Here is a 15,459-nt window from a genome sequence, read left to right on the forward strand (position 1 = left end):
TTGCTCTAATGATCTCACTTTTTTCTTACATATTATTTTAACCATATTTAATACACTTTATATAAAAAGAATCATTATTATTATATATGAAAATTTTATTTCAAGAACATCAGAGAGGACACATAAAAATAGCAAACTAGTATTCCTGCTTTCATTCTTTATTTATATTATGGGAACTGTTTTAAAAATTATCCTACCAAATAAGTTTTCTAAATTATTTTGAACAAGACATTCAAACATGGTCTAATTTAAAATAATAATAATAATAATAAATAAATAAATAAAAAGAGAATGGAAAGATAAATTTTACTCTACTGTTTCTTTGTTTTTGGAGTTTTGCTGGTAGATTTGGTTTCCTGAATAAAAGTTTTAAGCAATTAATTGTGGAGTGACACAAAAGGGTAATATAAATACATGTGTATATATCAAAGAAAACAAAAGAGCTGAAATAAGAGGGATATGTTTGCAAAATAAGTAGGTAGAACAAGCAAGGTCGGTCTTTTTTGTCCTCATTGCAAAATCCCTAATTTGTAGGTTTTGGAGAGCTGTGTTTGGTTGGTTTTCCCTTTCAACCTTTTTTTTTTTTTTTTTTTTTTTGGCTCACAAACTTTCAAATACATACAAACAAATTCCCCTAATCTTTCTTTCCAACTTTTCTTCAGTTACTTGAAAAACCTCTCACCAAATTCTATTTTTCAACCCAATTGGGTTTCACAATTTCAACATTCTAGATGTTCACGTTCTTGGATTCATACAAATGAAAGAAGCTGACCTAGAGTTTGTACCAAATTACTACAAGTCCAAAAGTTTAAGTCGATAAATTAAGATGTTCTCCGTGTTATTCCTTCACTTGTAAACTTATTAACGCTAGCTAGCATAACATACAGTATTCAACTATTAATGTGAAATTAAACAACTGTGACATTATAGAAGTTCGAGCTTAAAAAATAAGCTTAAGAGCTTGAACTCGAGACTTTTGAGTCAAGTTCATGTATAAGATGTTCTATCATTTATAGAACAAAAAATAAATTAAATTACAAGAGATTCTAATTTACCAATAAACCCTAATATTATAATAGAAACTTCAACAACACTGAACTAAGCATATGCAGGAACTTGGACTTAAAACTCCCTTTTCTGATTTAAGTATAAATTTTTGTGCTAGGACAAGTTTAATCTTTTCTATATATTCTTAACACTTGTCGAGTGTTCACATTTAACTGAGCCATAAAGAAAGGATAACGACCTAGTTTGTTAATTAGGGGGAAACGTGGGAGACCATTTACATGAAGAGCATGAAGAATTGCTAATTGGACTTGTGTAATGACTTGTAAAGTTTATGGGGTGATGAAATTCTGATTGGTCTTGTTTTCTTTTCTTTTTTTTTTTCCTCCCTCTCTCTCTTTTCCCTCCTTGCCAAACTCATAAAAAGAAAACAGAGTCATCAACATGTGTTATACTTTATTGGTTGTTGACCATGTGGGTTTAGCTAAGAGACAGCTAAGACAACAAAATGGTTGCACATAGAGCACCTGCTACTGTGAGGGACAGAAACATTGTGGATGTGTAAAAAGAATAATATCTTCAAATCATTTGACATCAGAATGTAATGTTTTTTTGCATATACAATGAATTTTCTGTGTCAGTGAACCAAATCCAGCTGCTAAAATGACCCCACTCAATCACAGCCTACAAAACTATCCTTTCGACTTACATCAAAGAATATTTATGTGTTCCAATTGCATATAATACGATGCAAAAACTATAGGTATAAAGAAAAATGTGTACCTTTGCAGACCAAAAAAAAATCTGTATGTCCAAAAGCTTAATCATGGTTCTTCGTGTTGGGTACTTTGCACATGCAATCTGGCATTGGAAACGTATACAACGATCCACTGGGCTTTTTCATTTCCATTCCCTTTTGATCGTTGTGGCGAAGCATGTCTTGCATTTGTTGAGCGAAGTTTTGCCATCTACATGTGAGTTTGTTACCAAATATTAACCAAAAAAAATGTCTGTATAACCAGAAAGATATAATCAATGAAGTATTTCATGAAATTTTAGAACTCAAGGAGAAAGTTGTACAACCTATAGAACAGATTCTATTCAAGTACGATCGTTGAAGTACTTCATGAAATGAAAAATCAAAACTATAATGAATGTTTCTAGGTAACACTGCAGCACACTGTCATTAGATTCTCATCTTCAAAATACATGAAATCATATATTGGAACTTAAGTAACCATTATTATGGTTAACAATGAAGCAGTTGCATGATTCATATATTCTTAGGTAAGGTTATGCATTTGGTCATTCAGTTCTTATTTCAGAAAATACAAACAACCTGACCTGACATAACCAGTTAATGTGTTAAGGGAGATAAACAAATTTTTAAGTTATCCAAAATGCAGATTTTAAAGTCACAGAAACTTAATTGGACCAATTTTATAACACAATAATGAGGCACAGACATTCAACAAATGAAAACAAAAAAAGTAGGTGTAAAGCTTCAGCATACCGTATATTAGGATCATCAAAAATTAACGCTAGTTTCCTCTTATCTGGTTTGACTGTCTTTGCATGTCCGGCATAAATATAGCGCCTGTGACCCATCAAAAAGTGGGGGAAATTTCCACCTTGAGTTGTGACAAAGACTTCACTATGAAGACATACTGTGTAATCAAGAGCAGCCAATCTAGAAGAGTGGCCCTGCATCACAGACTTGCTTTGAGCTAAACGATCAACTTGTTTGTAAGATATACTTAAGAATGATTCGACAAAATACCTTGAATGGAGCAAGTTCTTCCTTAGTAGCTATAGTATCTTTCGTTTCTAAACGTGGAAACATCTGCCTAAGTGGAGCCATATACTTCTCTGCTTTATAAATTTTTCCTGCTGCAACATATATGGAAGTTGTATTATCAAAACCCATTCCTCTAAGCATCATTCCGACCTACAATATCATATAAGGGTAAGTTATGAATCAGCAGAATGGAAACACAAGTTTTAAGGATATGGAAGCATTATATTTATTGGCCCTGAATAGACTCTCTCTTGCAGGACCAAAACTTTTCATCGCAATAGAACTTTTTTATGAAACAACAATGGCCAAAGGCAGACAAATCCAACAATAATACAAAATCTCAACAAGTATATTTTCAAATTACCAATAAAGGAATAAAGAAAGAAGAAATTGATAAAGAGGATGGGCATTCTAATAATGTTTAGATGAAAGGACCATAAATGAAGAAGCGAAATGTTCTTAATCTTCCCCCCTTCCTGTGGCAAGTTATCAACAAAATCACAAGAGATATGGAGAAGAGTGATTGCAATATTGAATAATGAAGGGTCTTCACAAGATTCTCAAGCAGCAAAATATGGCTGAAACAAACTTTGCAACAATATACTAGGCACTTTGCTTCAAAACTGATCAGCACAAACAGATTTTTTCACTGCCACGAAGAATGATCCAGAAATATTGATACTGACCATGTCATGGTCCTTTTATATATCTTTGTGTGTGCTGAGCACATCTATGCAACTCGGCAACTTTCTTGACCCTATTATGTTTGGTTGCCAATGAAATATTAAATCCTAAGTAAATGGCCACTGTTGACTTGAACCTATCCTTCTGAACCCTTCACTTTACATTGACCCTTCTTGACCTCCAAAGCAACTTCCTTAGCTTTGTGTATATATATATATATATATCAAATGGTAAGAACTTCTCTTGAAGTTTAAACAAATAGTGTGCTTTAAAACAACGAAAACCTGAATGGGAAATTACTCATTCATGTATCAAGACTATGGATAGGCTACAAAAACAATGTCCATGGAGCTGTCTATCTCCATCATGGAGCTGCCTATGTTAAAAAAGCCATGAACCACACAGCCATCTTTTCATCAACTGCCCATTTGTGGCCATTATATGGTCGGAAGTCATCCAATGGTCTACGACAATTCCTAAAGATTCTATTGATTGGATTAAATCACTGTATATTGATCATCCTTTCAAGGCCCACAAAGAACCTATTTGGAACAGCCTCACCTCAGCTATTTTGTGGAAGGTTTGGGAAGAAAGGAATGCAAGGATCTTTCAAGACATCATCAAATCTTCCAGGGAGATCATAGAGTTAGCCATTACTAATGCCCTTTTTTGGCGTAAAGATATACAAACCATTAAGAGTCATAGTTTCTCTTTCTTAATTTCAAATTGGAAGCATCTTTTGTATACCCTTTGACCTTTTGTATATCTTAGGACATTTCATTCATTCAATGAAATTGTTTCTTACCCAAAACAATGAACAACAAAAACCAAAGGTTTAGACATAAAAGAATTTATGAACTTACTTGAGCATAGTTCAATTGATTTAGACATATACACTTGACCAAGAGGTCAAATGTTAACATCCCCAATCCCAAATATTATTGAGAAATTTAGGTAAAGATGTCGTACAAGATCACAAAAAGAATCAAAATGAAAAACATCCCTATTTATTTCTTCTCCCTCCTTAGAGCTTGGTTGGTTTGTAGAACATTAGAGACACTTAAAAGGAACTTTTAGCGAGGGTTGATGAGGGGAGGAAGGCACATTTTTGGTGAGTCGGGAACTTGGGAGACGGTGGGGAAGCCCATGAATCTTGGTGGGCTTGAATTGGGTAATGTACCTTTGCTCTATGTTTCCACATTTAAGTCATTCGTCCTCTATGAAAAATTGATCAGTGGCTTATGGGAGCCCTCCCTTACCTTCACGTGGTTTCAATTGTCCATTATCTGATAGGAAAACAACAGACTCCTTAGCTCTCATGTCTTTGACCGGAAAGTTTGAGCTCAGGCTGGGGAGAAGGGACATTTGTTCTTAGAGCCCTAAACCCACTAAAAGTTTTTCTTGTACATCTTTCTCTCAATGTTTGTTGATTCCCTCCGAGCCGAAGAATAAAATTTCCAAAGATTTCAGTTCTTCGTTTGGCTTGTCACCCATAGAAGAGCTAACAATTTAGATCCGCTTTTGAAAAAGACATCTACTTTGATTGGGTCATTTGTTGCGTTCTATGTTGGCAAAGGAAGATCTCGATCATACTCTTTGAAGCAGTGACTTTGCTCAAACTGTCTCCTTTTTGACATAGCTGGCTTTCAGTTTGCTATACATAGTAGCTATAGGGAGATTAATCGTGTAACTCCTTCCGGCTTCCCCATCTTTCTTTTCGAGAGAATGGGAGGATTTTATGCAAGGGGGGAGCTTGTGTTTTGTCGTGGAGTTTGTGGGCTGAGGAATAATAGGACTTTTTGGAGAGGGGTAGAGAGGGACCCTAGTAAAGTTTAGTCCCTTGTTAAGTTCTATGTGTCTCTTTAGGCATCAATGACAAAGGCTTTCTGCAATTAATCTTTAGATCTTATGTTACTTGATTGGAGTCTCTTTCTTTAGCTGGATTTTCTTTGTAGACTTGGATTGTTTGAGATGCCCTCGTGTCATTTTATTTTTTTCTTAATGAAAGTTTGATTTATTGTTAAATTGCAAATAACAATTTTGTCTTTGGAACTATGTCCAGATTTTATAAAATATGAAATGTTTTTATGAAAACTTTGTCAAATTTTCACCACGTAAAATTACTAAAATATTTAAGATGTTTATCTCTATTCATCTATGGGTTACCTTTTGAAACAACCAGTGGTCAAAGTGTCCATTATGTGATGTACTTAAGTGATAGGTGTTTGTACGACATACACATTTCATCCTTAAAAAATTATTTCAGAAAACTGAGAACAGATAATTCATAAAGATGATGAAGTCCAAGTATATTCACCTCCAGTGGGGTTAAAGGACATTTTCCATCCACCCTATTAACACCAGGCCTTATTACTCTCCCCCTTCTTCTGAATTTTCCTCTCCAGCTCCTTTCTCTAGCCAGGTCCATCTCATGCTTCTCTTCTTCTCCACCATTATATTCACAGCACGAGAATGCAACCATATCCTTTTATAAGCAGAATATAAAGTACATTTAAAAAGCAATTTAGTAATCATGAATTAAAAAAAGAAAAAAAAGAAAAAAAAGAAAAAAAAGAAAAAAAAGAAAGAAAGAAAGAAACCACGATGAACACCTCTTCAAACCGAAGATGCACAGAAATATATTTTCCTCCACTCTGAGAGCTTTTTTTTATCATTCGATAAACCATGAGATCTGCCAGCACTCTTATAGATTCTGCAAACCTCAAAGCTTCAAAATTGGCTAAGCATCTAAGTGCTTGAACATCTGAAGGAACTCCATGAGCCAACCGGTTAGAGAATGGGGCAATCCTTACAGCCCTACACCACAGAATGAGAAGTGATTCTTGTCATCATCTTAAACTGTTGAAATCAAGAATTTCTTTTGAAAGGAAACAGAACTTTCCATTAATATGTCTCTCAAAATTACAAGGAAACAAAAATAAAAGAAGATCAACCATAAAAGAAAAAGTTCTCAATACAAGCAAAAATATCTTGAACTGTTGAAATTAAGAATCTACAAGATTTGGTCTTAAATATACATTTGATAAACATTATCAAACTGGAGGGGGACTGCCGGAGATCTAAATGGGATAAAACTTCTCAAATCAAAAATCCTATGTTAAGACAAGGAAAACATACCTCAATTGCAAGAGCTTCGGAAGGACTTTATGCAAATAGTACATTGGGCTTGACCATGCTTTTACTCTTAAGTTCACAATACTGCTTATATTATTATCATACTGCTGCAGCACATCAGCTGGGAGCTCTCTCACAATATTAACATGCTTGCTTAATGCTTGTATGAAAAAATCTTCATCGAAAATGTCACCAAATTTGCTGCCACAAGTAGGAAAGGAAAGAAACTACATGAATGGTTTCTGCCCCTCTGAGATTTTTTTTTTTTTTTTTTTTTTAAGGAAACAAGTCTTGTCATTACTAAAAAAGATGAGACTACAACTCAAAATACAAGAGAGTTATACAAAGAACATAAAGCATGAGGCCCATGGATCAAGAGGCGCCCCCAAGCATCTCAACTAGGTTGACACCCCCTTAGCGCCCTCATCATTTCCTACAAACTAATCTCAATATAAAACGGTCCAATGCTAAATCACAGCCCTTACAAAGGAGGAACAGCCCCTCTGGGATTTGAAAGAAAGAAAAATGCATTTACTTCTGCCTTTTGAAATAGATTTGAATTTTAACTATCAATGGCACCTAAGCACCAGGAGCTAACACCATACCCTGTGCCAAATGAGACCTCATTAAAGAAAGCTCTCTAATAATATGGTTTCACAAATTGGCTGGACATGGTATTTGATGTGAAAAATAATCTTCAGCTTACAGAAACCCGACGTTATTGGACATGGAAACTTGAGAAACAAACACCTACTGCCTTGAAACTTTAACCTAGGAAGCATGGATCAATATTAAGCAATCGTAGAAAACGCTTTACACGGGTTAAAATAAACATTTTGAAGTCTTGAGTTTTTCAATTTATTTTTTAAATCTCAGATATGACGTGGAATAGGTGCATCTTTAGACTAAATTCATTTACGTGTACAGTTACCTTAGCCAAAACCTATACATTTATTTCACTTGCTAGTAACTACAACCTTTTATAGTGTACAATTCTTTTCTTGATATTTGTTCAAATTATATATATAGTTGGCATTCCATCACTTAGGTATGTGTAACGCACAAAAGCTCCAAGATTCCTTCCTTTATGTCATTAAAGGAAAGTGATATTCAATAATTTAATATCTAAAGGTCAAGAAGTACCAAAAAATAGTCAAGGAAAAACGAAGCACAATAGAAAAATATGAATTAGAAAAATAAGAGTGGAAGAAAGTGGCAATGAACTATTCCCCAGAGATGAGTTAACAGCAGGAACAAAAAGGGTTTCCAGATTTTGTTAGAGTTCCCCCAAATGAGTTGAAGGAAAAGAACAAAAAGGAAGTTGATAGATATTTAAAAAGTAAAGTTCTTCCCTAATTCATCAATGACTTACTAGAAAAATAAAGAAAGAAAGAAAGAAAGAGGAGGAAAAATTAGCAAACATGCTCCAAAGAGAAGTAAAGCAAGTAAGCAATTGTAAACTTTCTTTTTTAATATAAGAAAATCGTGGTGTTTTATTTCCTATGAAATAAAGATCAGATTGTTTTTCTATAAAAATATGTATAGAAGAACGTAATCAGTGTTAACTAGCAGTGATATGGTATTCTAGGAATAAATGAAAAAAGAGAAGCCTCGTTAAGACTGGCTAAACAAGTAACAATCTGAAAACGTGAACAAGAAAAGGAAGGACAACGGTAATAATTGGATGACCAAGAGTCATAGATCATGTTCCAGTAATGAATTGAAGAGGGATGCTGATAAGGTCATAAATAGTATTTTCCATTCATAATTTTCTAGCCAAGGGAACCAATTTAAAGAACAGTCAAGCACGGAGATAATATTATACTGATTTTTTAACAAAAAAAATAAATTTTCATATGATTATTGAAATGGATAAAAATTAAAAATAATTAAGCAATGGAAACTTGTATTCAACCTTGAATCTCGCCAAACACTATTCAAATGAAATATTGGAATGACAAGAGAAGCATTCAGTAGTCCAGCCACTGCAACTGCATCACATATCTGTGTATTGAATGGTTGGAGTTAGCAAATCAGTCATTAAGACCAAAAAGTATATAATTTGATAAGATATTCTGCTCGTGGCAATTGCAAATCTCTATCCCCCGTCTCTTTCTCGGCCCACCTCTATATGAACATAAAGGATAATTATCTTGTTCATAAAGGTCAGGATTGAGAGTGACTGATGACATTCATAATCACTAAGACCTTTTGTAACTACGGAATAACAAAATGTTTAGGTGGTTAGCGAGGAGCTCTTTTAAGGTTTCGTCTCTTGCTAGATATCATGTTTCCCTTTGAGCTTCAGTTTTGAAAACCTTTTGGAACTATTCTATAAGTTCTATTTTGTCTAGTTGGAGTCCTTTCTTTCAAAGGGATTCCTCTCTTTTGGCAGGCTTGGGCATTTTGTATTCTCCTGTATTCTTTCATTTTTTTTCCTTCAGTGAAAGTTGTCATTTCTATAAATAAATAAATATAAACATTCATAATCGCTGAGAATTACATTTTAAGTGATGATATTAATTGCAAACAAAACCAGGTTTCTTCCTATCTTACAATCCACACATCAAAAATTATATTTCAGACTTCATCCATATTGAAAATGCTACATCGTTGATCTTTAATCAGTCCATCAACTTTCCACAAATCAATAAAAACTTTAGTATAGTTGTCATGATAATTGGACATTTTGACTATGATTAAGAGTCTAAGACACATCAGATCTCAACACAAAAATCAGAATTAGTTAGTATGGTCAGAGAGTGTGAGGCAAGAAGCCTTGGGATTAGGAACTTGGCTAACAACAGAATTGACTATTCAAATTATTCTCCTTATAATTGTACATATGGACCATGACATTAAGACAAAACAGATCTAATCACAAAAATCATAATTAGAGTTCGCACAGTCAGAGTGTGAGGCAATAAATCTGAGGATCAGGAACTTGGCTAGCAAAAACATTGCCTTTGTCTCCAAAGTTGTGAATCGCTCTCCTTATAATTAAACACTTGGAACATTACATTAAGAGATCTTATCACAAAAAATCAGAATTGTTAGTATGGTCGAAGTGTGAGGCAAGAGGACTTGAGATTAGAAACTTGGCTAGCAACAACATTGCCTTTTTGTCCAAAGTGGCCATCGCATTTCTCTTGGAGCCTGATTCTTTGTTGGAACCAATCATTTCATGGGTGTCATTCCAATGATTGGGGAACTTAGGATAGCAATTGGGGGTACTTAAAATTCATGAAAATGTATCTCCCACTATCCGTCCTGTTTCCACAATTTCACTCATCCTAAGATTGGGGATGCCAGTCTTCTTGTTTTGAGAGGACTATTGGTTAATGGATGATCCTTTTTGTTCCTGTTTTCTGCACCACTATACACTATCCTTTCTCAATCTAATTGTAAGTCCTCGAATCGCCTGGCTTCTTAATTTTCTTGCTAGTATGGGTCATCAGATTTTGGTGGGGAGGGAGGTAAACCATTGACTTGGCTTCTTAATTTTCTTGCTAGTATGGGTCATCAGTCTCTTGAATCGCCTGCAATTGCAAGTCCTTTTTCTCTTTGGTATTTTCCTCAAATTAGTCCCTATACATATATCCTTTTTAACAAAGCAATGATGCTGGAGTAGGTTGTTTATGTTATCAAGGGGTCTTCTCTATTGGCACCCTTTTCCTCATTGGTCCTTTCTTTGCAGAGAGTTTGAAGGATTAGAACATCTTTGGATCTGCCTATTAGCCATGAAGACCAAATTCATGTTATTATATAGTTTCATTAGCTCTAGTTCCGATCTATGCTTGACTCTTGAGGAGGTCCTCTTGCACCCTCTTTCTAAAGACTAAATCGGCATAGTGGTTTTGGAATGAGCACCCACTTTCTCTTTGTACTTCTGGTTTTTTTTCCTTCTTCAGAAATTTCTTTTGTAGGTTTCTTTGTACTTTGGAGCATTAATCCCTTTTCATTCTCTTAATGAATATTGAAAAGTTTCGTGTCTTTTTCAAGAAAAGAAAATGAGCACCCTTTTTCACCTTTTTTTTTCAGGATCAGCTACTTTCTGGAGTATTAGGAATGAGCGCAACAGCAGGGTACTAGGAAGAAAAAAACTAAAGAGCAGCTTTGGGATGGTATCTACTTATGCCTTCCTGGGCATTTCAATCCAAACAGTTTTTAATCAATTTCGTTGACCAATTGGGAGTCCTTTTTATAACCCTTCCGGTCCTGGGAGACCTCCAAATTTGAAGACTTATTCTAGAAGGGGAAATCAGAAAATGGCTAAGAAAACGATTATGCTTAGTTGGCAGGGGGATCATGCCTGGAGTATGGTCTGTTTGGATGGAAGAGTTTTGTAAGGGGTTTGGGGGAGGCTGATTGAGGTAGGAAAACTATAGACAAGAGTATGTGTGAGGAGAGAACCAGCTCTCTTGAAATTGCTGGGTATCTTATATTGTAGATAGGGATTGGGGAGATCGTTGACTTATCCTTTTAAATACATAACCCACTGTATATTGAATAACTCTCAATATAACAGCGTTTTTTCAAGTTCTTGGTTCCCTTTTCTGTATTGTTTGGCTGGTTGGTGACGTTAGATATCTTTTCTGCAGGTTCATTCGTTTGATACCTAACAGGTCCTTGTATATCCTCTTTTAAACTTTCCAGCTTTCCAGTTTTGCAGTTTCTTACCAAAAAAGGGTCATTATCATTTATATATATATATATGTATATATATATATTAAAAAAAAAGAGACCCCGATGAAAAGGGAAGAATAACCACCCTTTGATAGTCCAACTGCAACAGATCAACTATCTTCCTATTGACTAAATATTGACAGTGTAACAAGCAGAACTACAGGTAAATTGACATACAGTTAAAGAACATTTCAATTTTCAAGTCAACAAATCAAGAATCTAAATGATTTTAGAAGTTTGCAAAATGGAAGAATAAAAAACTTGTCCAAGCAGCAAACGCGCGAGTAATAAAAGAACTAATAAACTGGTAAAATAGTTAGCACCATGATCCATTCTTGAATCTACACATCATGGTTCCGTCATATTTTCCCTACCTAGTCTTTGCACACTGACAATACATAAAAGCTTTTCTCTTCTTCATGAACTAAAACTCACCGACAACCTCTGCTGATTTAAACCACCATTGGCTTCAATGATGAGAAAACCATTTGACTTCGGCAACTCTGCAAATCATTAAAGAGAAAAAATGTGAAACAAATTAATAAAGAGGGGAGATAGATATTGTTTGGAAGTTGAATTAAGAAAAAAATGAAAGATCGACTAAGAAAACTAATTTAATGTATTTGGGAACTTTTTCAAAAAAGTTTTCTCCTGGCCAGCTTTTAAGAACAGCTGAAGTTGATATTTCCTTCAAAGACGCATGTTATAAAATAATGAACATAGAGTAACCTCAACATCATCAAATCAGTTTTTCAAAACAAACTGTTGTACAGCTCTCCTTACAAGCCTGGGGGAAGAAATCCAAAACCATAAATTGCGAAGTGATAATAAAAATCTTTGATCTTATTGCTGAAAAATTCAAACGGTAAGCTATTTGATGATAGTCCTTATACAATTAAAGCTGATATACTTGGAGGAATGGGGATAAGTTGCTCCTAATATTTATGTCTTATGATATCTTTTGAAGCTTGAGGTATATTAAAATCCAACAGCTCTCTGAGACTTGAAGTGTGAAGCAAAAAAGAAAAAGGGTAAAGGCTTGTCTTTGTCTAGCGTTGAACAGAAATACATAACTAAATCTTTTATACATGAAAAAACATAGTATTATGAATAATAGGGGGAAAAATTAAGATTAGAAGATTTCAAGAGATCTTTTAGCAAAATGAGAGCTCTTGGAACACATTTTTTGACAAGCTTTTCTCTGGAGCATGCCTAAACATGCTTTTTAAAACATCAACATCTTACATTACCCCGTATGAACTTGCTCTTGTTCTTTTGGATTGGAAGCCTTTTTTATAGTTAATTGTGGGTTTCCTTTTGTAAGCTTGTTTTTTGTATGTCCTTGTATATTCTTTCATTTTTCTCAATGAAAACTTGGTTTCTTAATAAAGAATATAGTATCAGAAATCATATCTAGCACAGAACATGTGCATCCTATAATATATTGATATTTGATCTAAATATCTTTTGATGTAAGCTCTATTAAGCAAACCTTTTTTGTTAAACTGAATTTATTTGAATTCATAGAAGTAGATTGAGAAGTGAGTTTTAGGAATAGGGCTGAATTAAACTATGTAACTTTAGAACTCGATACTAAAACTTAGTACTAAATAATAAGAAGTCTCAAACCTGTCATAGTGCTTCTACTGATGCATGGTTTCCAAACATGGTGCACTCTCGAATTCCATGCAGTTGACAACTGCACAACCACCAATAACTTTTCATTAGGCCAACCTCTGCAGAAGTTCTGAACACAAAATCTCAATAAAAAGAAAAAATTCATAGAAAAGAACGGCAATCTTCGAAGGACAGTCAACAACTTGAGGGCTAGGATGATGAGATGGAATTGATCTGAGACTCTGAAGTTATAGCAAGGAGATTTCCCAGCAGATATTGTAAAAAACGGGGATTTTTTTCTCAGTTTTGGTTGCTTGATCAATCATTTGAAGAAGTGTTTTCAAAATCTTACTCACAAATACCTTCAATTTGGGACATCCTTTAACCAATTTTTTGGTATACATTTATATCATATTTTGCTTTCACATATATATCCTTCATGCAGACAGCCTTCTGATGGAAATCATGAACCACTTACTATTTTTAAAACATTTACTTAAATGAGAAACTGTCAAAAAGATGAACTTTTAAGTAGCCAAAAATCGAGTAAAGCCTACTTCCTGACAGCGAGGTAGAAAAAACTTCATTACACCATCAACTAAAGTCTATAAATCTCTGAACTCCCTTCTCATTTCACTAGTTCTCATAGAAACAAGACAATGACACGAGATAATGGAGGAAGGAAAAAAAGATAGAACTTCCCCACAAAGTACATTTTCAGTCAATTTAGAAACTGTCATTCCCACAACAAAATCAAGGAGTAGAAACAAAAGAGAAGGCACGAAAATACCGCATGTGTGGTACTATTTCGGCTCTCAGCTTCCATGAAAGGCCAGAGCTTCTCAAAAACCTGAGGACTCCTATACACAGACCCCGGCGGAGGGCGTTTGTTAACTGAAACGACCCTGGTTTTCAGATTGGAAATGGAAACATCGAAATTCAAGGAGCCCATGTACAATAACATCATTGAAATATACAACAAGGGGGCAAACAGAAGTAGCCCTTTCCTTCTAAACACCGCCGACAAAATAAGAAAAACCAATTTCTCCATAATGCTGCTCTGCTTCTGGTCACGAACACTAAAACCGCCGGTACCGCTACCACTATCACTGCCACTCCGACTCCTCAGTTGCCGATGCCGAGGCGAGGCCGGCGGCGACAACGAGACACTGGAACGCGAAGTGTTCAAGCGGCTGTAGCCATGCATTGCGGCAATGGTCGGTGTTAGGGATTAAACGAACCTCTCAATTCTGAAAGAAACAAAAGATCTGGGGAAATTTTGGCTTCCCAGAGATCGGAAATTCTCCTCATGAAATCGAATCTTCATCTTTTTTCGCCGTCCCAAAATGGGTTTCGAGTTCCTCAATTCTCACCCTCAGAAGTTGCAATTGGCAGAGGACGCATGTTGAATTCCTCGTGAAACGAACGGCTAGAGATGAAGATTCAGAGAGTTGGGTCCTCGAATGCCGTAATTCATTGCCATAATGGGAGAAAAATTTTCCCGAGAAACAAACAGGGGACAGGATTCATAAATTGGAGTGGGATGAGCAGGACATTGATAGAGCTGGGATTGTTGGGATGGGACTGTTTACAGTTGAATCCGTAGCCGGAGCCTTTTACCTATTTTGTAATTAAAAATTAAAAAAATAAAGAAAAAAAACACCCTTTCTGTTTTTATTAGAAACCTTTTTAGTGCCAATTTTATGGTACTAAATTGAGATAGGATGTTTGTAATTCATGTATTTGTGTTTCAGGTACATAGTTATTTAGCTTGTAGTTTTTTGAACTCTGAATAATATGTTTTCGCTATTTTTGTTTTGTAACTTTTTTTATTCAGTAATTTAACTCATTTTTGTTTGATTGCATTTTTTTTCTTTTAATTGTTAAAACTCTTCTTTCTTTCTTTGGCAATGAACAATAATTAATCCATTATATTTCTTGTAAAAATATGATTAAATAAAATGAGAAATCAAAAGATTCCCAATTTTTCTCCATGAATTTCATTATCATCTTCTTCTTTTTCTTTTCTTTTTGTTGTTGCTCTATACTTTTACTATGTAATGAATTTTTTTGATTAAATCTCTTTTATATCTTAGCAGCCAATGGAATGTCACCACATTTTTTCAACAATTTCATTTTCAATTCTTTAAAATTTAAAGGATCATCACATAACAGATTTCTATTTTTTACTAATTCTTGTTGGAAAATATACCAAGAAAAATTTGTTCATTTTATTTTTTTTTTATATGTTACATACTTTTCAACTACATACTTACTTTTCGTCTAAATATTTTTAACACTCATTTGATATGTGAATTCAATTAAATAAAAATATTTTTTACAATTTTTTGTGTATAAATATTGCACTTAGTGTAAATAAAATAATATTTTTTTTATATAATCAACAATCCTACAATATATTAACAATCATCAGCCTTATAATAGTCAGAGATAATTGTCGAAGTTGATTATCGAAGATACTTTCACTAGAGTTTGTAGTCGGAGGTGGTTGTCGGAGCTTGAAGTTGGTCGTA

General features: G+C 34.4%; 1 protein-coding gene across 1 annotated transcript; it reads right to left on the reverse strand.

Annotated features, from left to right (window-relative positions):
- Positions 1-1,565: 1,565 nt before the first annotated feature.
- LOC120079926 (O-fucosyltransferase family protein) lies at positions 1,566-14,565 on the reverse strand. Its single transcript, XM_039034383.2, has 10 exons — positions 13,716-14,565; positions 12,938-13,007; positions 11,744-11,811; positions 8,538-8,626; positions 6,626-6,823; positions 6,100-6,304; positions 5,805-5,972; positions 2,786-2,953; positions 2,519-2,709; positions 1,566-1,973 (listed from the first exon to the last, which is right to left on the reverse strand). Exons 1-10 carry the CDS (start codon positions 14,130-14,132, stop codon positions 1,826-1,828), a joined length of 1,722 nt encoding a protein of 573 aa, XP_038890311.1. The 5' UTR covers positions 14,133-14,565; the 3' UTR covers positions 1,566-1,825.
- Between the last annotated feature and the right edge of the window lie 894 nt (positions 14,566-15,459).

The sequence above is a fragment of the Benincasa hispida genome, chromosome 6 (assembly GCF_027475165.1).
Source record: "Benincasa hispida cultivar pf3 chromosome 6, pf3_genome.v1.1, whole genome shotgun sequence".
NCBI lineage: Eukaryota > Viridiplantae > Streptophyta > Magnoliopsida > Cucurbitales > Cucurbitaceae > Benincasa > Benincasa hispida.